Genomic DNA, 23,135 nt, shown 5'->3' on the forward strand with positions numbered 1-23,135 from the left:
TGGTCGGTCGGGCGAGAGCGATGTTGGTGGAGTATTAATGAGAATGTGTGGGTTTAAGTAGAGCTTCGGGTAGCTAAAAGCATATTGCAAGGATTTACCACCTCAAATGGACGGGTGCGATGAGCGACATGCGGCTTGGTATGGCGCAGTGAAAGCGGAGTGGCGAGAGTGCGGCATCGTAGGCGACTTTGTTTGCACTGATGTGATGATGCATTCATTTTGCTGATAGCTTTGCTTTGTTTCCCCGTACTTCACTTCATCGCCGCTTCATCTCGACTACATTTTGCCAACACTGTACATTCATTATCATTCCGTTTAGTTTGAGTTTGCTTTGAGGATTATCATTAGCTGGCAATTATGCGTTTGTCTTTGTGATTTTTGCCCCGAAACCGAACTTGTGGCAGCCAGTAGTGGAGTAGTTGATGATGTGGAGTGTGGCGCATTTAAGTGCACTAAAGTTCATCACTTTCATCTATTTGCTTTTCGTATTTAAATAGAAAATTTGCATTTGCATTTGCTATAATTATTGTGCCTCGCCCTCCTCGCATGCGCCGTAAACCCGAAATTGGTAGCTCAAATTTCATTCTTCGCTGGCATGACATGAACTGGCGCTTGGAATATTTGAAGAGGTGATATTATCGGGGTTTGTATGTCGGCACGCACGCATGGTGAGGGTTTGTGTTATTTGCTCAAGCAAGGATAACAATCGCTTATTTAATATCCTTTGACATTTTGCATGACCATTCCTCACTCCTGCGGTAGGTTTTTATGCTGGGCTGACCGTCTAATCGCTCCATCATTTAGTTCGGGCCAAAGCTTATCGCGACAGTGCCATCAGTAAATACCTCACACATATGCATATACAGATATGTATTTGTCTGTCTGCATAAATGCGTTTTTGCGGTAGACCTGTCATTATGTACCTCTCACACCTTGCACCCACTCACACCTCGTCTGCTTCATATTTGAGTGCTTTTTATGACAATTCTGTGTTGCAATGAGCTGCCTGCATAAGCACAATGTGGGAATGTTGTTGTTTGCATAGCACAACAATAACAAAAATGGTACAAACGTGGCAATTATGGTACAAGAGTAAAGCAACAATATCGTCATTAAGTAAGGAAAACAATAACATTTGATGCCGTCGCTGTGTTGACCACGACTCAATTTTAGTGGGGACATCAAAATCTTTTCGATGCGATTGGGGTATATTTTTCATGCTGAGTTTTTGTAAACTCTTTACACTGCTTAAGCTAGCCAGTTGCGAGCATCGCTTCACGAAAATGCACTCCAGACTAAAGCCTCGCGAATTGTCGTCGGAATACTCACAAGCCAACGGTCACTTAATAGGACATAGCGATACCGTCGAAGTAAACTCCGGGGTAAAAACATCTGTAGCAAGTTTGGCTGAAAGCAACGCTGCTATTAAATCTCATATCAGCATCTCTTACGAAACTCATTAGACGATGCTGTCAACCTGATGGTCATATGAGTAGTAGCCCAGTGCCAAATTGGTATTCAATTTCGAGACAGTTTGACTATTTATTTTCTTTGTCCAACGAGTGTTGACGATATTAAACCACTTCCGAATGCAAAGGTGGCTGGTATAAATGGTATACCGCTGAGCTATACAAAAACACTCTCCATGGTCTCTGCAAAAATTCTCTCTCAATAATAAAATCTGCATGGGAGAAAGAATCATTCCGATGAGAATGATGCAAGAGCGAATCACAGTAAAGCTTGCTAAAAAAGCTGTGTGCTTTCTACGATAGCAAAGCTTAGCAAAGCTCATAGGCCCTATAATCCTAAAACGGTAAGAACACCACCTAAGAGCAGCAGTCAACTCGTGGGTGCCTTTGTGCCGACCAAATTAACACACTTGGGATCAACAGCCTTTGAGGGCGTAAAGCGGGAGACCATTTGGGCTGCATAGCGTAGAAGAGGTATCCCTGAAAAACTGGTGCTATTTACAGTCACGCTTCCTTCCATGTCCTACACAAAGACAAGCTCTCGGTTGCATTCTGTCGCCTATCCTCTATCTCCTCGTCATCGAAGACGTCCTGAGTGCGGCTTTCAGTAACAGAAACCAACAGAGAGGCATTCAGCGGCAGATAAATAATACTTTCCTCAGGTATCTGTCTGTTTGTGTCCTGAAGTTACTAACTCAAGCCACGCAGGAGAAATTAAAAACAACCGGCCTCAAAGTAAATATTGAGCCCTAATGGCACTGGTTCGGTGTCGTTGCCGAAGAAGTTGAAAAGGGGAGTTCCAACACAAAAGGATCTCCCGGTTTCCCTGATACTGCCCGAAACGGGCAGGAGTGAACTTTGGCATCGTGAAACTTGATTTGTAGACACAGTCGGGGTATACCGACTTTGGAGTACGGATGCTTGCACTTTGTCCCTTAAGCATGGTTAAAGGCACCAAAGTGTAGCGAAATGCGGTATTGAAATGGGCTCCACTTTTAGCTAAAATATGCCCCTCGACTTTGAAGCAGTCTACTCAATCATATCTTGTCTAGTACCGCTGGTTCTATAGTAGTTTAAACTCGCATATTCCACTTTTTTAATTTTTTTTTGCTGCAGACCTTTGCAGCTAACGCAGATATGCAATTATTTCTTAACAAAAAGTAAAATGAATTTTTTACTGGAATCACATTGAGTGATAGTTTCACGCTTCATATTCTATTTTCAGGAGCTTTCAACTTTGGTGACCTCAAGTAAAATTTTCTGTTAAGATGCCCATCGACTATTTCAATATTCTAAGCGCCATTTTACTGAATTTTTTTTCAGAAGGTTCAAAAATACCCATTCGAGTAGAATTTTTTAATTTAAATTGTTTTTTGAAAAAGGATGGAAAGGGCCCCCTCAAGTAAGAGCTTAGAGAATGAAAGAACGGTTTTAATCTGCCAACTGGTATTCATAGTAAAAAATTATATGAAAACGGGTCCTATTCAAGTGGAATCTAGGGCTGTTGGAACAATACTTTAGCTCTCTAACAACCCTTTTGAAGTGCTTCTATAAAAATTCTTTTGAAAAAGGGTCATAAAATTTGCACCCAAGCAAGAGATTTTCGAGCAAAGAAGCAATTTTAATATACCAACTGGCCTTCAGTGCTTCAGCTAACAAAGGACACATAAATTTTCTTTAAAACCGCTAATAAAACTAGGCTTCGGCAAGCGTAAACGTTACTGGTAAAACTAGAGGCTATGAGAGCCCATCTTTTGGCCTGTCAGCTTAAGCTAAACCACGATTTTTAACTTCTAGTAACTATCCACTTTCATTGCTAGAGTAGTGCCCAGTCTCACGATTGGAGATTTTATGTTATCAGACTCATCCGATTCATTCACTCATCAGACACGTTATGATCTTGCAACAAAACCATGATATCTCTTCCCATCTCCTGGCGTTGTACAAATACTCGTACGCCTCCAGCTACTAACAAACTCTGGTTCACGGTTCATGCCACATGATTGCTCTGCCAGCCTAACTGATCTGTGTATCTGTATAAAGGAGTGTTAATTTTATCTACGATGTGTGATTGCCACACTTGTGTTCCATTTTGCTATTATAATTGTTGTTGTTTTTCTACGTTATTATCCTCATTGTTGCTGACAACGGGGTTGCAAATGTTATTAGGCTACAGAGCAAAAGCGAAAGGTAGGCAGACGAAGTGAGAAGTGCTGCGGAAATGAGGAGCTACGAAGACTTTGAGATTGAGTAGGAAAATGAGGTGAGGGGTAACTGCGCAAAGAGTGTTAATTGTCATATGCAAATTTTTGTGTGTTGCATACAAAAGTGCAGTAACAAGAGCTACTGGTGTTAGCAGCGACAAAATAGCTCAGCGCGCCACAAGTGATGCAAAAATGCAAATTTGCTTTGCCAATGGAAAAGCACTGAAAGGAAACGTTTGGAGCGTTGAATGCAAGAGGCCAGCTACAGAGGTAGAGAGGGAGAGAGAGAGAGTCAGCTGGTCGTAGGGTTGGGTGAAAGTGCAAGTGCGTGGAGGCTGCCGGCAACAACAGCAGATTGGTTGTATGTGCAGCACCAGAAGGCTGGTTATGTTGATTTTATGTTTGTTTTTTACCGCCAACACCACTTTCGTCTGCAACGCCGTTGATGTTGGCTGATGTGGCGTGTTGCAATACTACACACCCAACCAAAAACGGATCTAATGTCAGCCGAAACGTGCAACACATAAGTGATGCGTAATTTGCATTTGACAGATACGCAATGTCACCAGCAAAGCAGCAACGACGAGGAGAACTAAAACCGACGTGGCAGCAGGCAGCACAGCGCAGACTGCATAGGTGTAAAGAAGAAGGGCGACGGAAGGATGGGCGAAGGGCGTTTGTGGTAGTTAGGCGGCAGCAGAGCTCAACCAGCAAATCGTTAGATGCAAATAGACATTTTGAAAGGCAGATGGTAGACGTTGGGGGCGACTGCTTGTACGGGCGAGTGGTCGGTTGCTAGCTGGTTGGACGCATTCAAGCTCATCAGACAGACAAATTGCTCAAAGCTTAGTTGGGGTATGTCCGAGAGTGTTGTGGCATGATTGCCTGCATAGAATGCGGTAAATGGAAACACATGCACACATACATATGCATATATGTGTACTTATACTCATCTCGACCCCTGTGTGGGTTGCTGTGGGGTGGTTCGTGTTGCTGGCGCTTTGTCGACAGTTGATAAATGCGCCTCTGCGCTGATGCAGTGGCTCACTTTCGAGCGATTCTTCCTGCCCCTCACTTTATGTCGCCTGTATGCCGCTGACATTTGATTAGCTCGACATGTCGAAATGTTAATTTTGTTACCGCTTTTTGAAACGATGATGAGTCGAGCGGGTTGCGAAAACAAGAACATGTTTTCGAAATGAGATGGAAAGTGATATGAAGTGGGATGGTTTACGTTTTGAATTTCAGCCATGTGGTGAATAATGGAAATCACTGAGTAGTATGTACGTGAAAATTCTGAAGCCAAGCTTTTTTGTGGCAAAAAATGTATAGCCGAGCTTCAAGGAAAAGAAGTTTCACAAGTTACAAGACATAGCGTTTGTAATACTAAGACCTCTTGATCATGCGTGTATACAAATTTTCCAACAAAGACAAAGAGTATTGGAAAATGTACAGCTAAAAACTGAACTGAAATAATTAAGGTGTCCAACCCGATATATCAGGTCAGTCCATAAGTTCGTGCGTTTTTTAAAGATGGTTTTAAAATTAGTAAAAAACATGTTTAAAATATTTATTAATCAATAATACGAGGAGTGCCTTTTATATGTGGGGATTAGAGAACAAAAACAAATTTTAATCATCGAAAATCAATTTTTTTTGTTTTTCAAAATATTCTCCATGAAGATCTATACACTTTTGCATGCGTTTGAACCAATTGTCGAAGCACTTTTGCCACTCTGAATGAGGTACCTCCAAAACATGCATTCTGAATGCCGCAACCGCTTCTTCAGGTGTCGAAAAACGTTGACCTCTCCGTTTGTTTTTTACGTACGGGAATAAAAAGAAGTAATTCGGTGCCAAGTCAAGACTATACGGCGGATGACCCACTAATTCGATGTTTTGGGTGCTCAAAAATGCAGTTGTTTGAGCCGACGTGCGAGAGCTCGCATTGTCCTGCTGATGAGTGATCCGTCTTTGGCGATTGGTGTTCCTAATTTCTTGGAAGACAACTGGCAGAAAAATGGTTGTTTACCACTCAGAATTTACTGTTCTGCGTTGTTCTAGTGGTACGGTTGCGACATGTCCAGTTTTTCCGAAAAAACAGGCGACCAACTGCTTGGAAATGCTTCGTGCGCGAACAACTTTTGTTGGATTTGGCTCATCTTGAAACACCCATACAGTCGACTGCGGTTTACTTTCGGGCTCATACGCCTTAATCCATGATTCATCACCTGTCACGATGTCATAGACGTGTTTCGAAGCCCCGCGATCGTATTTTTTGAGCATTTCCTTCGACCAATCGGAACGAGCCTTTTTTGAGCGATTGACAAATTGTGTGGGATCCAACGCGAACAAATTTTTTTGACAGTCAAATGTTTATGCAATATTGAATTTATGCTGGTCCCACTAATGCCTAAGATTGTCTCAATCTCACGATAGGTCACATGACGATCTTGCAGTATCAGTTCGCGCACAGCATCAATGGTTTTCGGAACAACAACTGATTTTGGGCGACCTTCGCGAAATTCGTCTTGGAGTGAACTACGACCACGATTGAATTCACCATACCATCGATAAACACTGGTCCTTGATGGAGCTTCAGCGCCAAAAATGAATTAAGTTCATCCATGCAACGTTGCTGAGTTAATCCACGTCGAAAGTTGTAAACAATAATCGCACGAAAATGTTCACGATTTAATTCCATTTTTGGACCGAGATGAATCCTTTAAGTTACTTTGCTATACAGCTGTCAGTTGCTAGATTGCAACACCAGGGCTGCCAAATCCCGAAATATAAAAGGCACCCCTCGTATATTTTCCTTCATTATTTACAATGTCTTCCCAACGTTTAGGCAAATTTTGAACTACCTGCTCAACAAATTTTTTGTCCTTGGAGCCAAAATACGCTTCGATATCCCTTTTTAAAGCTTCTTTTGAGGAGTAGTTCTTGTTACTCATATGGGATTGAAGTCCACGGAAAGATGATAATCACAAGGTGCAATATCCGGAGAATTAGCTTGCCTAATGTTTGCCTTGCGGTATGAGGTATTGCGTTGTCGTGGTGAAACAAAACTTTGCGTCTATTCACTAAAGATGGTCGATTTTGTTAAGTGCCTCATTCAGGCTTGATAGCTGATGGGAATAATAATCAGCAGTTATCGTCTGGTTTGGTTCCAGAATTTCACAATAAACAATACCGGCCATATCCCACCAAATAGGCAGGAAACTCTTCTTGGGGTGAAGGCCATCTCTAGGGGTCGGTTCTGGTGTTTCATCTTCAGCTAATCATTGGCGTTTGCGAACAGGATTATTGTAAAGGACCTATTTTTCATCACCAGTAACGATACGGTTCAAAAAAATTTAATTTTTCAAGTTTTGAAAGTGTTTTTAATATCAAAATTTTTGTTTAAATGTCAAAAAATTCTAAATTAGGTTTTAAGGATTTCAATTTTAATACTCAAGGTTTCTAAATATTTTTTCAAACCATTATTGCAAAATTTTTGGTAAATCAGGCTTGAGAAGTTTGAAAAATCAAAACAATGTACACATGTTTGAGCCAAACTTTGTAGTTCTGAAAAATTTTTAATATCAAAATTTTCATTTAATTATCATAAGATTCTATATTAGGTTTTGAGGATTTCAATTTTAATACTTAAATTTTCTGGTTTTTTTAAAACCATTACTGTAAAATTTTTGTAAAATTAGGCTTGAAAGTTAGAAAATTAAAAAAAAAATTACACAATTTTGGAAAAATTTTGAAGTTTTGAAAATGTTTTAAATTTCAAAGCTTTTTATTTAATTAACAAAAAATTCTAAATTAGGATTTGAGGATTACAATTTTAATATTGAAGGTTTCTAAATTTTTTGTCAAACTGTTATTTGGAAAATCATGTCTCTAATTTTTAGGACTTCAATTTGAGCAATCAAGTTTTTAAATTTTTTTAACAGCTATTACGTATAACATTTTCGCAGAATCAGTCTTTATTACAAAAATAAAAAAAAACTATTTATTAAAAAAATTTTATGCATTGAAAACTAAATAAATATATTTTGAAAAGTTTTGTGTAAATCTATTTGAAGATTGTGATGACTTTCAGAATTAGTTTAAGATTTGAAAATGTGTCAAATATCCGTGCTAATAAATGTTTTAAAGTATTTCTTAGTTTTTAAAATTAAAACAAAAGTATGCGCATTATTTTCGAAGCCTTGAAATCGTTTTTAATTTTGGTATTTTTTATTTAATTTTTAGGAAATCCTACTTCTCTTTAGTTTTTAATTTTAATATTATAATTTTCTAAAATTTTTCCATAATGGTAATTTTTTGTTTTTCCAAAAGCTATTTTAAAACGTGTGTAAAAAATTATTAAAAAAATTTGCAAATATGTAAACAAATTTTCATTTAAATACACAATTATTATGCAGATTATGATAATTTTCAAATTTTCTTATTTTAAAGATTGGAAATGCTAGAAAAAATAAAAAAATATGCATACAGTATTTTATGAAACTTTATAAAAATTTTAGAGAAAAGTTTAATGTAGTTAAACAGATTTTAGGAGTGTCTAAAATACAACCCTGTTAATCTTTTCATCATTTTTTTATTATATTGTTCATTTATTGTATTCATTCCTATATTCATTTTTTTTATTTTCTAACTGTTGTATATTTAGCTGATGCCATTGCAGTTATAACCATCAGATCGATAACTATACGAATATTTTCTTACTATACGTTTAAACTTTTATATAAACAAGGAAGTGATTTAAATAAAGAAATTCAACATTAAATCTATTTTATTTTAATTGGAGAGCAACGTAAACATTTGGCATCCCTTGCGGGGAATCTACGGCCTTTCGGTGTTAAGCGGAGGTGAAAAGGGCAATTTTCTCCGGTGAAGGCGAATTCCCATCAAACTGCAAATATTAATCCAGGGTCCACATCATTGTGAGTAAGCAAGATCATCAAACTGTTCAACCAAAAATATAGAAAGGTGGTTCATAAACATTTAAGCGCACGTGATGTGTTATTAACTAACCTAACCTTTGATATACAAGTACATACATACATACGTGCATACGTACATTGCTAGTAGTGAACCTGGTGACTTTCTAACTGTTTAAGAAACTCACCACATCTAATTTGCATACATCGGTACTCAAACTGCAATCTGATATATCAATTGAGAATGGAGCGAAAATATAAGCAGCTAATGTCAAATAAATTGGCAATTGTGAATTTTTCAACAAATACAAAGAAAACGGCGAAAAATAAACAGACAAAAGGATTTCTGCAAGCTCGAAAATTATTATTAGAACAGTATTGGACTAAATTCATAGAGATTTATCAACAAATAATTTGCGAATGGACCCAAGAACAACAAGCTGCTGCCGAAATTACAATAGCTGAGGACTACGAAATCGTCGAACGTACGTATGCTGAGACAATGGGGGAGCTTAATGATATTTTGGAAACTTCAGAACCACATCACGAATCGTTGACTGAAACATCATTTCAAGTACAACACGTTGGCCAAGCTCTGCCTCGTATCAAAGTGCCTTCGTTCGATGGAAATTTCCTCCAGTGGATTCCGTTTAAGGATTTATTTAATTCTCTCGTTATAAGTAACACTGCGTTAACTAACACGCAGCGCTTACAATACCTGAAAGATAGTCTGACGGGCGAAGCTAAGAATGCACTAGATAATATTACAACGACTGATGCTAATTTTAAGATCGCTTGGGATCTACTGAAATCAAAATATGAAAATAAACGCGTTATAATTAATGCACATTTAACTGCTATAACAAAGTTGCCTTCTGCTCAGAAGGAATCTGCCTCCGCGCTGAGGAGTCTGCTTGACGGCGTAACATCATCGATACGGGCGTTACAACATCTTGGACGTCCCGTTGAGCAATGGGACGATTGGCTGATTTTTACTATCATTCATAAATTGGATCCCATTACTCGAAAGGCATGGGAGCTTTCCCTTAAATCAAACGACAGCGTTCCGACATTCAAGGAGCTAGAAGAGTTCCTTGCCAGCCGAACTCAGTCCCTAGAGATAGTCCAGAGCTTCACTGAAGATAAACCTCATCCCTCTAGTAAAAGGGTTAACAACTTGCACGGTGTGTCTGGATATCATACTACCTCAAGCCGTTGCTCTAGCTGTTCCGGTAAACACTTCATTATGTTCTGTGGGGACTTTCTCAAATTGTCGCCTAATGAACGATACCAATGTATACTGAAGCGTAAGTTATGCATTAATTGCCTCAGAAGCGGACATCAACAATCCGGTTGTACTTCTGCTCGACGGTGTTATACCTGTAATGCCAAACATCACACAATGCTTCACGAATATTTTGCTTCAACCACGGCTAATAGCAGCACGAATCCGGTGTCATCGCATCATGTAAGTCAATCAAATCATAAATTTTCGATTCCTCAAGTGATACTTGGTACAGCATTGGTTGAAGTGCGATCTCAATGTGGTCATGTCATTGTATTGCGGGCTTTACTCGACAGTGGTGCAGAGGCAACATTCATAAGCGAATATGCAGTGAACTCCCTCTGCTTGCCTAAATCAAATGTTAAAGTGTCTATTAATGGTGCTAATGGTAGTAGAGTCGCAACTGCCAAAGGACTAGTTACTTTCACACTACATTCGCTCAAGAGTGACTTCAACATGCCATGCACAGCCCTAGTGCTACCTCGAGTAGGCAACATCACTCCAACATTGAATATCTCAAACAATGAACTTCGGCATTTTAAGGATCTAGATCTAGCAGATCCTAAGCTTACTATCCCTAAATCCATTGACATAATTCTCAACGCCGAAAATTACGCCGCTGTGTTACTAAGCGGTATACGTCGCAGCTCTCATAACAATCTGGTCGCTCAAAACACACAGCTGGGTTGGGTGGTCTTCGGAGGATGCCAGGACCATGCTCTAGTCACCCCGAAGAATTCCGTCGAGTGTCACAACACTCAAATTGATCTCGATCGAACTCTTCGTCGTTTCTGGGAATTAGAGGAGCTAAATTCGGCGACTAGCCTTACTGAAGAGGAGCGTTTCGTCGAAGAGCATTTTCAAAACACAACATGTCGACGGAAGGATGGGCGTTACATAGTACGCCTGCCTATTAAACGTGACGTTGACTTGAAACAACTCATCACTTCCCAATGTGATGCAGTTGCCCTGCATGGAAACTTGCAAAGGCGCCTATCTCGAGATGCATCTATGCGAACTATGTATACAGATTTTATGTATGAGTATTTGTCACTGAAGCATATGCAACTCATCACTGGTAACATAAACTGCTTATCACCTGTTTGTTATCTGCCACACCATGGGGTTTTGAAGGCTTCGAGTACAACAACGAAACTACGCGTCGTATTTAATGCTTCGAAGAAATGCAGCTCGGGTAAATCGCTAAATGACTGTTTATATCCTGGTCCTAAGTTGCAGAACGACCTAACAGCGGTTGTGATGAACTGGCGCCGATATCAGGTCGCTCTCACAGGCGATATCACTAAGATGTATCGGCAAATCTTGGTTGATGAACGAGATGCAGATCTGCAGCGTATCGTATGGAGTCCAACGAAGCATGAACATCCATCGCATTATCGATTAAATACCGTTACGTATGGCACCAGCTGTGCGCCTTACCTCGCGATCAAAGTGCTGCACACTTTGGCATCAGACGAGAAATGCAATTTCCCAGAAGCCACTCAGATACTACGACATGAATTCTACGTTGATGATGTTTTGACAGGTGCTGACAACGTTGCCGATGCGTGCAGACGCCGAAGCGAGCTGCAGACTTTACTTCAAGCAGGAGGGTTCACGTTATGTAAGTGGAACTCTAATTCAACCGAAATTTTGCAAACAATTAATCCTACTCATCTCGAATTTAAAACTTCACATGAATTTCAAATGGACGAGCAGTCCAATACATTGGGTCTAGTATGGACCCCCAAATCAGATTGTCTGACTTTTACGTTAAAGCTTGATTATACTATTACTACCTTCACGAAACGTCAATTATTATCTGATATTGCTAAGCTATTTGATCCACTAGGGTTTTTAGCTCCTATTATAATCCGAGGCAAGATCTTTATGCAGAAGCTTTGGCTTACCGGATTAGATTGGAATGACACTCTACCTGACGACCTTAACGCGGAGTGGGTCACTTTTCGCAATGAACTTAAGTTGGTGCCTCTGATACAAATTGCTCGTTGGATAAATATATCAAATACAGCATATTCATATGAGCTACACGCATTCGCAGATGCATCCATACATGCTTATGCGGCGGTGGTTTACTTAAAGGTCGTTTCCCATACATCGGTGAATATTCACCTAATTATATCCAAAACAAGAGTTGCGCCCTTGAAGAAGGTTACAATACCACGACTCGAACTGTGTGCAGCTGTCTTAGCTGCACAATTGTGTGATAAGGTACGGGCTACGTTAAACTTACATCCTATCTACCTATTGTTGGTCCGATTCCACCACAACCATATGGTGGATACGATCTGATCCTGGGACGCTAAAAGAGTTTGTCTCTAATCGTGTAAGTCAGATTCACGCTGTGACTACTATTAGCAATTGGAGATATGTTCGAACGTCAGATAACCCTGCTGACTGCGCTTCACGAGGAGTGAGCATGCAAAAACTCATGAGCCATCAACTATGGTGGCGTGGACCGGAATGGCTGTTACGTTCCGAAGCAAGCTGGCCTCAATCAGCTCTTAAGAATCCAGAAACAATTATAGAGCGCAAGTCGGTACAAAGTGCGATAGCGCAAACTACTCAAATCGACTGGTTTATCTTAGAACAATACTCATCGTTAGACAAGCTACTGTCTGTTACGGCCTGGTGTCTACGATTTTCGTTGGCTGTTCGTGGCAAGCAGCATGAATCATCACCAATGTGTTTATGGCCGGAGCGAGTATCTGCGTTAATTTTCTGGGTAAAATATGTTCAAAACATTGCCTTTAAAAAAGATGTATTGGCTATTACGAAGTATAGCGCTGTCAACAAAAGTAGCAGTCTCTATAAGCTACACCCTATACTCGATTCCGAGGGTATTTTAAGGATCGGTGGACGCCTGGCAAACGCAAACATTCCATTTTCCGAACGATATCCTGCTATTCTTCCTAAGGAGAACCATCTTACCATTTTGATCATCAGACAGGCACATCAACGAACATTGCACGGTGGTACGCAAGCTACACTTCACTATATTCGTCGACAATTTTGGGTAATTGATGGCCGAATATCAGTCAAGAGAACTATTAAACATTGCATGCAATGTTTTCGATACGTATGTGTCCCTCAGACTCAAATCATGGGTGACTTACCTGCAGGACGCTGCAATGTCTCACTTCCATTCATGCACACTGGCGTAGACTTTGCGGGCCCTTTTAACGTAAAAACAACAAAAGGTCGAGGCCACACCACTTACAAAGGATATGTGGCACTTTTTGTTTGTTTTGCTACACGAGCAATACATCTAGAACTCGTCAGTGATTTGACTACTGACACTTTTTTAGCAGCGCTGAATCGATTTGTATCGGTACGAGGACTATGTTCCGATATCTACAGCGACCAAGGCACCACGTTTGTTGGAGCGAATGCTTTGATGCAGCAGGAAGTGCGTGCGTTCAAAATGCAGTTACAAGCAGCCGTCACTTATAGTTCAAAGGTTGGCATAACTTGGCATTTTATACCCCCTGGAGCACCAAACTTTGGTGGTTTATGGGAGGCCGGGGTTAAGAGCATGAAGCATCACTTGAAGCGTGTAATTAATCTCACTCCGTTAACCTTCGAAGAATTTTATACCATTCTAAAGCAAGTGGAGGCGTGTTTGAACTCACGACCAATGGCAGCGATAAGTGATGACCCTCAAGATCTAACGGCATTGACTCCTGGTCATTTTCTGGTTGGACGAGCATTAACGGCGATACCTGAACAGAACATTCTCGATGAAAAACTCGGATTTCTAAAACGGTGGAAATTACTGAAGCAGGTCCAACAAGATTTCTGGCGAAGATGGTCCAATGAATATTTGCAACAGCTACAGGCTCGACGCAAATGGCGTACTTCTCAGTCAAATGTGAGAATTGGACAGCTCATATTGATTCGTAATGAGCGATTGCCTCCGAAGCATTGGGCATTAGGTCGTGTAGTTGATACACATGCTGGTGCAGACGGAGCTGTTCGAGTAGTTACAATTAAAACACAAAGCACAACCCTTAAGAGGCCTATTACCAAAATTTCTGTATTACCCATTGATGAACAGGCAAGTGTCAACATGAGCATGGAGGACAGTTCTGCCCAAGTATCTACGCTTCAGACGGTGGGCGGTAAAGAAAAATAATTTCGTCGTATGGTCGACGAGGTGGGCGGAATGTCTAAAATACAACCCTGTTAATCTTTTCATCATTTTTTTATTATATTGTTCATTTATTGTATTCATTCCTATATTCATTTTTTTTATTTTCTAACTGTTGTATATTTAGCTGATGCCATTGCAGTTATAACCATCAGATCGATAACTATACGAATATTTTCTTACTATACGTTTAAACTTTTATATAAACAAGGAAGTGATTTAAATAAAGAAATTCAACATTAAATCTATTTTATTTTAATTGGAGAGCAACGTAAACAGGAGGATTGCAATAATTTTTAAAGTTTTCTTATATTTTGAAAACGGTAAAATGTTGAAAAAATATGGATACAGTATTTTATGAAACTCTTGCAAAATTTTAAAGACAAGTTTTTTATAGATACAGAATTTATATCAGCAGTATAATAATTTTTAAATTTTTCATAAGTTTTGAAAAAGCAAAAATGTTAGAAAACTGACATTTTTGATTGACGTGAAATATATTTTTTTTATTTTTTTTTAATTTTTAGGCAAAAAATATTAACCTGCGGTTAGAGAAAACTTCAAGAAATTGAGAGAACTTCAGTTTATATATTAGAAAAACATATTTTTAGTATCAAATGGGGCAAAAGCAAATAACTTTCCTGTTAGCCTGAATTTCGAAAATTTTTTACTATTTTAAAATTCTAAATTTTAAATATCATTTTTTCGAAAATTTGAGCTCTTCAAAAAATTATCCCTCATAGGCATTATACGTAAAAAAATGACTGTAAACCTTTTTGCACTTAAAAAATTATATTTTACGGAAACTAAATATTCGGCTTAACAAAAATAAACTTAAACCCAAGTGACTGTTAGATTTTAAAAAATGTGGTGAATAGCTTCTAATCATTAGTATTCTCTCGCGTTTTCTCCGCTTCATAACATCCTTATTACTCTAAATTAAATAACCTTCCGGCGATGCATTTCTGATAACTCTACTTGACCAGCTAAAAAACGAATTGAACTGCAACCAGTTTCGTGTAAAATTTTTTCGCTGACTTTCGCTTTAAAACGCATATGCACACACATCTATCATCCATATCGAGGGTCATTACTTACGCGCATTTGAACGGCAATTTCACACTTTTTACAACTACAAATTGCCGAAAAATATGGTAGCTTTCGGATTTTTTTCTAGATTCTTTGTGCTCGTTCAAAGCCAATAAATTCGATGTTCATCATACGACACGGCGGTCAAAGCAAAGCTCAGCAAAACTATGAGTTGCGCGCCGAAGCAAAGTAAGTCAGCGATGGTAGAGTTGGGGGCGAAAAAAAAAAACACATTGTAAATGGGTGCTACAATGTATAAATAATATGTGAGCATCCACGCACACACACACACATGCGACTGTATGAGTGTCATATTTGTGTGGATTTTTAGAAGAAAAATTCTGGCTTGACGCAGAAATTTATGATTTATGTCTTTTGGGGGAAGTGAATTTGGAAAAATGGAAGAAAAATTTGTGAAAAAAGTGAAAAGAAGTGCCAAGTAGTGGGCGTCTGACAAATTATAACATTAGTTAGAGGTTTTAGGATTTGGGGTAAATTGCCTAGGCACTCTGCTCACTATTATAGAAATTATAGAGGTGATGGCTAGGAATTGATGACCACAGCCTTCGATAACTTCAGCAGTTATCAGCTTTGCAGCTTGTGCAGCTGTTCTTTACTTAGAGCATTTCACTTTCTACTGCATGAAAATTGTTCACGTGGACGTTGTGCTGTATGGACTTAAATAGTTTCAAAGATTTTTTGGAATTTTTTGTAATGATAGAGAGATGAGAAAGTATTTTGGAAGTGGAGTAAGACAGAAGGAATGGCAAAAGTATTGGAAAAGGAAAAGTGGCGAAAAGGATGGAACAGAATAGAAGAAAGTAGGTTAGAATTGAAGTAAGAAGAAACTAATGGCAAAAATATTGGAAAAGTAAAAGTGGCGAAAATTTGTTCTATTAACATTTGCGGGTTTTTTTTAATTTGGTAGCAGTTTATGAGGATTATCTTTACCATGGCTCCATTTTTTTTACTTCCTTCTTTGTTTTTTGTTTCGTTTCTTTAATATCCCTCTCTATCCCTTAAATTTTTTCCATTACATTCGATTAATTAGTGAATCTCAAAATAAACCTTTTCATATGCGCTTTGGCTCAGTCGTTCAGGCGGCTTTTAATTATTTTATAAATGGTTTTTGTGTACAAAAGAAAAACTTAAGAACAAAAACAACAACAAAACCTACGGAAAGTGTGCTAATAATCGCTGCAGCTACCAAAGTTCGTGCTGCAATTGAAAGTCCGACTTTCCCTTCAGTTTACCACTCAATTCAAATGCCCGAACCAATACAATCAATACCATGAAGCGTAAAGACTGATGTTCTTGTAAACTTTTCTACTCTATTTTTTCACTACCCTTTCATAAGCATTCGTTCGTTTTGCACTGCTTTCATCGCATGTCCTCTCGATCACTTCTATTAAAAGCCATTTCCAGTGAGTAACGCAAAGAAGTCAAATCTATTGTCTAATGCAATGATAACTAAAAAGAAAAAAGAAAAACCAAAAAATAAAACTCTTAAGAGTGCCAAGTTGAATCATGAATGACTTGAAGCAAAAAGAGATTCTGGATGGTTGCATAGCAAATGTGACTTGAAGCATTGGCGTTTGATTTGTTGGAAACAAATTGAAGTAAAATTTAAGGTGAATAATTGTACTGAGATGCATTTACTTACAATTAGTCTATAAAAGGAGAAATTAAACCAAAAAAGTGTGTAAGAGAGGTTTGTAGGATTTGGTCACTTCGGGCCCACCAGTTTCCACCTTCGGGAAGGTGGTACAGATGCGATGGCTGCTTTTCTAAAAAACTTGTACTGCTACGAAAGCATCTCTGAGCCTGAATGTGGGCTCCTTTATCGCTGCTAGTTTATTCGAAAAAAAGCTGCAGAAGCCAATTAGGCAGGTTTCTTGAAAATTAGTTTAAGTGACTTCCAATACCCACCCTTCTAGCTTTGAGCTTTCAGCTCAAATGGTAGTTGAGCTCGTGCCAAGGCCCGAGGCAATTTCTCAGTCTCTTTTTTCATGAGTTACTGTGGAAAACTTGTTGTCAGTATTAAAGAAGAAATTAGTTTAGTTTAATTTTCTAAAATTTTCGGAATTTCACAGTGTCAAAATATTCTAAAATTGGCGGGAAAATCAAGCAGAGCTTTGCAGTGCCCAAATATTCTAGAATTTGTTGGAATATAAAGCAGAATTATTCAGTGCCCAAATAATTATAAAATTGGCGGGAAAGTTAAGCAAAATTTTCCAGTGTCCAAACATTTTAAAATTACCTGAAAATCAAGCAGAATTTTTCAGTGTCCAAATATTCCATAATTTGCTGAAAAATCAAGCAGAACTTTGCAGTGCCCAAATATTTTAAAATTTGTGGGAATATAAAGCAGAATTCTTCAGTGCCTAAACATTTTAAAATTTGCTTGAATATCAAGCAAAATTTTCCACTGCCCAAATATTCTGAAATTTGCGTTAAAATCAACCAGAATTTTTCTTTGCCCAAATTTTTTACAATATCCTGGAAAATCAAGCGGAATTTTCAAGTATCCAAATATTCTAAAATTTGCTGAAAAATCAAACAGAATTTTCCAGTGTCATCATCATCATCTTTTGGCTCTACAGCTCTTTGTGAGCTTTGGCCTGCTGCACGTGGGACCTCCATACGTCTCGAACGCTTGCGACTTTTTTCCAGTTCCTTATCCTTAGTTTTTTGATGTCGTCCTCTAGTTCGTCGGCCCATCTTGTTCTCGGCCTTGTTCTTGCTCTAGTGGTGAACGCTCTGGCTTCTACGATTTTCTTCTGCGCCCTCGTACCGTCCATTCTTGTGATGTGACCCAGCCATCTTAACCGCTGCGCTTTGATGAAACGTATATTATAACATTTTCGCCCTTTATCAGTTGATCTAGCTCGTCGTTCCATCTTATCCGCCAGTCGCCGTGATCTTTGATTGCTCTGAAAATTATTCTGAGTACCTTTCGTTCGAAGACTTGCAGTTTTTTTTTATTTGCTTCAATTAGCGTCCACGATTCAGCTGCATAGTATAATAATGGTCTAATTATGGTTTTATACAGAGTAAATTTGGATTGTCTGTTTAGTAGTTTTGATTTGAAGAGCTTTGTTAGCGAGGCATACGATCTGTTCGCTGCTAGAATTCTCTCATCGATGGTGAGGCTCATTGAATTGTCTCTACTCAGTTCGAAACCTAAGTAGGTAAAGGATTCAACGATTTCAAAAGAAAAATCGCCAATTTTCAGTTTGCCTGATGTTGGTTTATTTTGTCTGGACATCATGATATATTACGTCTTATCTTCGTTGATGTTAAGACCAATTTTACTAGCAGCAATTTCAATATCAGCGAATGTTTTGGTTAGGGCGTGGATATTTTTGCTGACAATTGCTATGTCATCTTCGTATGCGAATAATTGGGTAGTTCTGTTTAAAATATGTCCAGTCCTTTTTGCGTCACTTACATCAGCGATGGCACAGCATAGCATAAGGTTGAAGATTGTTGATGAGAGCGTATCCCCTTGTCTTATTCCAGTTTTAATTCTGAAGGGGTCGGATTTTTTATCTGGTATAGTTACTTTTGATAGAGCTTTTTTCAGAGTCATCATCACTATTCTGGTTAGTTTTTCTGGGATTTTGCATTTGTGAAACACTGTGGGGACAGCCCTCCTGTTGATGCTATCGAAAGCTTGCTTGAAATCAACCAACAGCATGTACAGCCCAATGTTACGCTCAAAACATTTCTCCATGGACTGTTTGAGAGAAAAAGTTTGGTCTATTGTTGACCTTCCAGGTCGAAATCCGCATTGATACTCTGGAAGTACTCTTTCCGAGTGGCCTATAAGTCTTTCGTTAACTATTTTTGTGAAGATTTTGTACGTTGTGTTGAGTAGGGAAATCTCGCTATAGTTTTTGCAGTTTAATTTATCGCCTTTCTTGTGAATGGGGAGTATTATTGCTGCATTCCAGTAGCCTGGCAGTGTTTCATTGTTCCAGATCAATGTGGTCAGGTGATGCATTCTTTCAATGAAGCTAGTACTTGCGTTTTTTAGGAGCTCAGCTGTTATATTGTCTTTTCCAGGCGTTTTGAAGTTTTCCATATAGTTGACTGCATCTAGTATTTCTTATAATGTAGGTGGTTGTTCGTCAGGGCGGTCTAGAACTGCGTTGTTGTTCGCATGAAGTATGTTAATATATGTAAAAGCACCAATTTCACCAGCATTCAGCAGCTCTCTAAAGTACTCGACCCACCTTTCTACTATCTCCTGCTCTTCTGTAAGTATATCACCATTTTTGTTCTTGCATATATTTGCCCTTGGTTGACATCCCCGCTTTTCTGCCTTAACTTTGCTATAAAATTTTGCGGGTTTGCTTGTCGTTGAAATTTATGTGCAGGTACTTTACTTTTTTCAATGAATATTTCTTCAGCGGCACGAGTTTTCTTCAGCAACCATTTCTTCCTCGTTTCATTTCTTAGGTCAATCATCCTCTTGCATTCTTTATCGAACCATTCTGAGTTTTTAATTTTAACTTCGCATCCAAGTATAGAATTTTCCAGTGCCCAAATATTCTAAAATTTGCTGAAAAATCAAACAGAATTTTCCAGTGCCCAAATATTCTAAAATTTGCTGAAAAATAAATCAGAATTTTCCAGTGCCCAAACCTAAGCTTCCTATAGGTCTAAGTTGCATTTAATCTGACCCTATTGCAACTAGTTTGCCTTCTACTGTGGAGCTTTGCTGGTAGAAAAGTTAGGAAACATTTTTCTTTAGTTTATTTTTTTTTTTTGTTTTTTGTTTTTTTTTTTCTGTGAAAGAACGGGCAAACACTCATGAGAGCGCGTCTCCCTCTTTCTATAGGTGTTTTGCTTCTAGATGAATTTTTAACTAGCGCTGATCACCATGAAACCACCCTTTAGAGTAAGACTCTTCGTACAATCACAGCAAATATTCTGTCTACTGTATGAGACTAAACACCTCGAATTTTCATTTTAGGTGTATTACAGGCATATACAGCCTTAGTGAGGATTTAAGAATTCTAAAAATTTAACTAATATAATAAAAACCCTTCTTTTGCTATTAAAAAATATACTTTCCTTTCTTACAGTCTCCCTACTCTCTCTTTTGAATGTTTTTTTCGAATGTTGATTTTTTTCTCTTTTTTCCATTTTTAGTATTCTTTTTTTTCCTTTTTTATTATTTTTTCTTTATTTCTCTGTTTTTTTCTCTCCTCCTTTCTTCTTCTGCTAAACGCACCACGCATTATAAGGCTGTGAAAAAATACCACCCGCCTAATACATACGAATATTTACGTGTACACCTGCAGAGGGCTGCTCGATGTGCAAAGCGTTGGTTATAGCATTGTTGTTGGTGCCGCTTACAGCGCTGTAATCCCTTTAATTAATTTATGCAAACTCGGAATTTCATTTGATTTGCGCCGTTGATCACATTTTCATGTGTTTTTGTCTTTGTAATTTATATTTTTTTTTTCGCTTTGTTTTTTTGTTTTGTGTTACCGAGTCATAGCATTCCACACTTACAAACTGATTTATTTCTTCTTACTTTTTTATTTTCTTCAATTTTTTTTAAATTTTCGTTTTTTTTCTATACTTTTAGGTTATTCCTTTGTTGTTGTCATTAGTAGTATGTGTACGTTTTCACGCCGTGGGCGACATTAACGCTGATTTGAATTGACAAGGAGAAAACCATAGAAAGATCTTTGGTAACTCAAAGGGAAAAATCCGTAAGGGTAGCTAGCAATCAATTCGAAATATTTCAGCTGCTGTTAAAACTACGGGAACTGCTGGTAAACTGGCTAATCAAATTTGGCGGGAAGCACAACATGTGCCAAATAAAAAAAGGATGTAAACCAAAAATATATGAAATTTGCAGGTGCTTAGGTGAAGGGAGAGGAAGTTTGCGTTTAAAAATGTTTCTAAATGTGTGGATGTAGTATTTATTAGGTGTAGTATTTATTGGCTTCCTTGCATTATTTTCATGATATGGACATTGTATTTTGCATGCACGACAAAAAAATTTTTTGCGTTCTTGGTAGAAATGTATATTAAAGTTAGAATTTAGCCTTAAAATGCATGCATGACTTATCGCTGACATGTCTTGCACCATGTCACTAATGGATATATAAATTCTTTTCGCGCACGAAATGCAAAATATGTGAAGAAAATTTTTCAGACAAGTTTTTCATGATGGCAGTATGAACAAAACAGCAAATAACCTAATAGCTTTCGTTCAAAGCTGCAACTCATGTAGTGAAATTAGGCTTTCGAAATTAGCGCATAGAGTTCGAGCTCAATGAATTTCATGCATACCAAATTGAGTCTTAGTTTGAATTCGTTAGATGGCGCTTAAGCTCAACCGTGAGTCTACTTGTAAAATAACGCCATCGTGACCAGCATTTCCTTGTATGGTAGTAGTATGTATATTACGTGATCCAGCACAATATCAAAATTTTGTGTTAAAAATTGAAAAAATGCCCAAAATTTCGTGTTAAGAATTTTGACATTTTTTCAAAATCCAGCACAATATCAAAATTTTGAGTTAAAAATTGAAAAAATGTCACATTTTTTAACATTTTAGTTGATTTTTTAACATTTTAGTTGATTTTTTAACATTTTAGTTGATTTTTTAACATTTTAGCTGATTTTTCGAGTTGGGTCGATGTCTATTAAGTGAAAAAATGTTAAAATATTGATTACAAAATATTTAAAGTAATCTATTCAAAAAAAAGCAAAACAAAAAAAAAAGAGCACCTTCATTTTTGCAAGTATCTTTTAAAAAAGCGTTCCAAAAGAAAAAAGCGTTCCAAATGGAACGCAAAATATCTCGGATTCGAACTCGCAACAAAAATTATTGTTACAATACCAACCGCTTAACCAACTCAGCTAAACCGTACATTCTGAAGTAATGTAATTACAGCTGAGTAGTATGCAAAGCAAGCAATGCTGATAAGATCAGCATTGCTCACAAGCTATAAATAGAATAAGCGTATGCCATTGACAGAGTAAATATGAGTCACAAATTGCAAGATAAGCATAATATTTGATCTAGAATATTCAATTAAGCTTTTATACATCAACACATGTTTCGACTCTGTCGAAACCGTTTGACAAAGTCAAACATGGTTACAAGTGTAGTAAATATTTAGTTAGAAACATAGTGGTCAGCAATACAACTGGTAAGTGTGTTACGATATTATTTTAACATTAAAATAATTTTATATTTTTAATAAAATTACAGAAATGGAGAAAATGGAAGTGGAAGAAATTTCACAAAAACTAGAGGACGACGCAAATTCCCTATTTGATTATTTTTCCGAGGAGGATGAAGAAGTAGAATGCAGTAAACAAAAAATGAACAATTTTGCAGAAGAGTTGCAGCATTGCGCAAACTTATTTTATAATGCATCCTGTGATAAAATTTCATTTGATCAAATGAAAAACGATATTATTAACAACGGTATTGCTATAAAAAATGCTAAATTAAAAAATTTAATTTATAATTTTGTTGATATAGAAAGTACACAAACAAAAAAATCAAATAATATTAGTCCTCAAGAATTAGCTCAAATTTTAGAAAAAAAAATTACTAAACAATATAATAAAAATCTTAAAACTGAAATTAATGATGAAACTATTACAACTTTACATAAACAAAATATAAAAGAATTACAACGGAAAGCAATTGAATTTCATAAATTATATAGTTCTAAACGAGCAACTAGTTTTCAATTAAATTGTCATTTTGGTATTATATTAGAGTTATATGTAACTAAAATTAAAGAAAAAAATAGTTCTTCACACAAAATAAAAAGTATTTATAAAAAATTTAGAATATCAGATAGTTATGCTAGAAAACTTAGATACATTAGTAATTTAGTATGTTTTTTTCCTAGATTACAATATTTAAATACTAGTGTAACAGAATTTTATAAATATAAAAAAATATTAGATATAGTTTTTGATGAAAAAAAT

At 37.4% G+C, this 23,135-nt stretch overlaps 2 protein-coding genes across 2 annotated transcripts; both read left to right on the top strand.

Moving 5' to 3' along the window:
• Window positions 1–8,857: 8,857 nt before the first annotated feature.
• LOC129244294 (uncharacterized) lies at window positions 8,858–12,211 on the top strand. The gene has a single exon (XM_054881911.1). It carries the CDS (start codon window positions 8,858–8,860, stop codon window positions 12,209–12,211), a length of 3,354 nt encoding a protein of 1,117 aa, XP_054737886.1.
• A 127-nt stretch (window positions 12,212–12,338) lies between these two features.
• On the top strand, window positions 12,339–14,054 carry LOC129244295 (uncharacterized). The gene is made up of 2 exons (XM_054881912.1): window positions 12,339–12,935; window positions 13,014–14,054. Exons 1-2 carry the CDS (start codon window positions 12,339–12,341, stop codon window positions 14,052–14,054), a joined length of 1,638 nt encoding a protein of 545 aa, XP_054737887.1.
• Window positions 14,055–23,135: the final 9,081 nt, after the last annotated feature.

The sequence above is a fragment of the Anastrepha obliqua genome, chromosome 4, assembly GCF_027943255.1.
Source record: "Anastrepha obliqua isolate idAnaObli1 chromosome 4, idAnaObli1_1.0, whole genome shotgun sequence".
In the NCBI taxonomy this organism is placed as follows: Eukaryota; Metazoa; Arthropoda; class Insecta; order Diptera; family Tephritidae; genus Anastrepha; species Anastrepha obliqua.

What these genes read in the sequence shown, in the direction of transcription:
- LOC129244295 (XM_054881912.1), top strand. Translation starts at nt 12,339, where the DNA reads ATGCAAAAACTCATGAGCCATCAACTATGGTGGCGTGGACCGGAATGG. An exon ending in ATATTCGTCGACAATTTTGG is followed by an intron (nt 12,936 to 13,013) that starts GTAATTGATGGC and finishes TGTGTCCCTCAG; the next exon opens with ACTCAAATCATGGGTGACTT.
- LOC129244294 (XM_054881911.1), top strand. Translation starts at nt 8,858, where the DNA reads ATGGAGCGAAAATATAAGCAGCTAATGTCAAATAAATTGGCAATTGTG.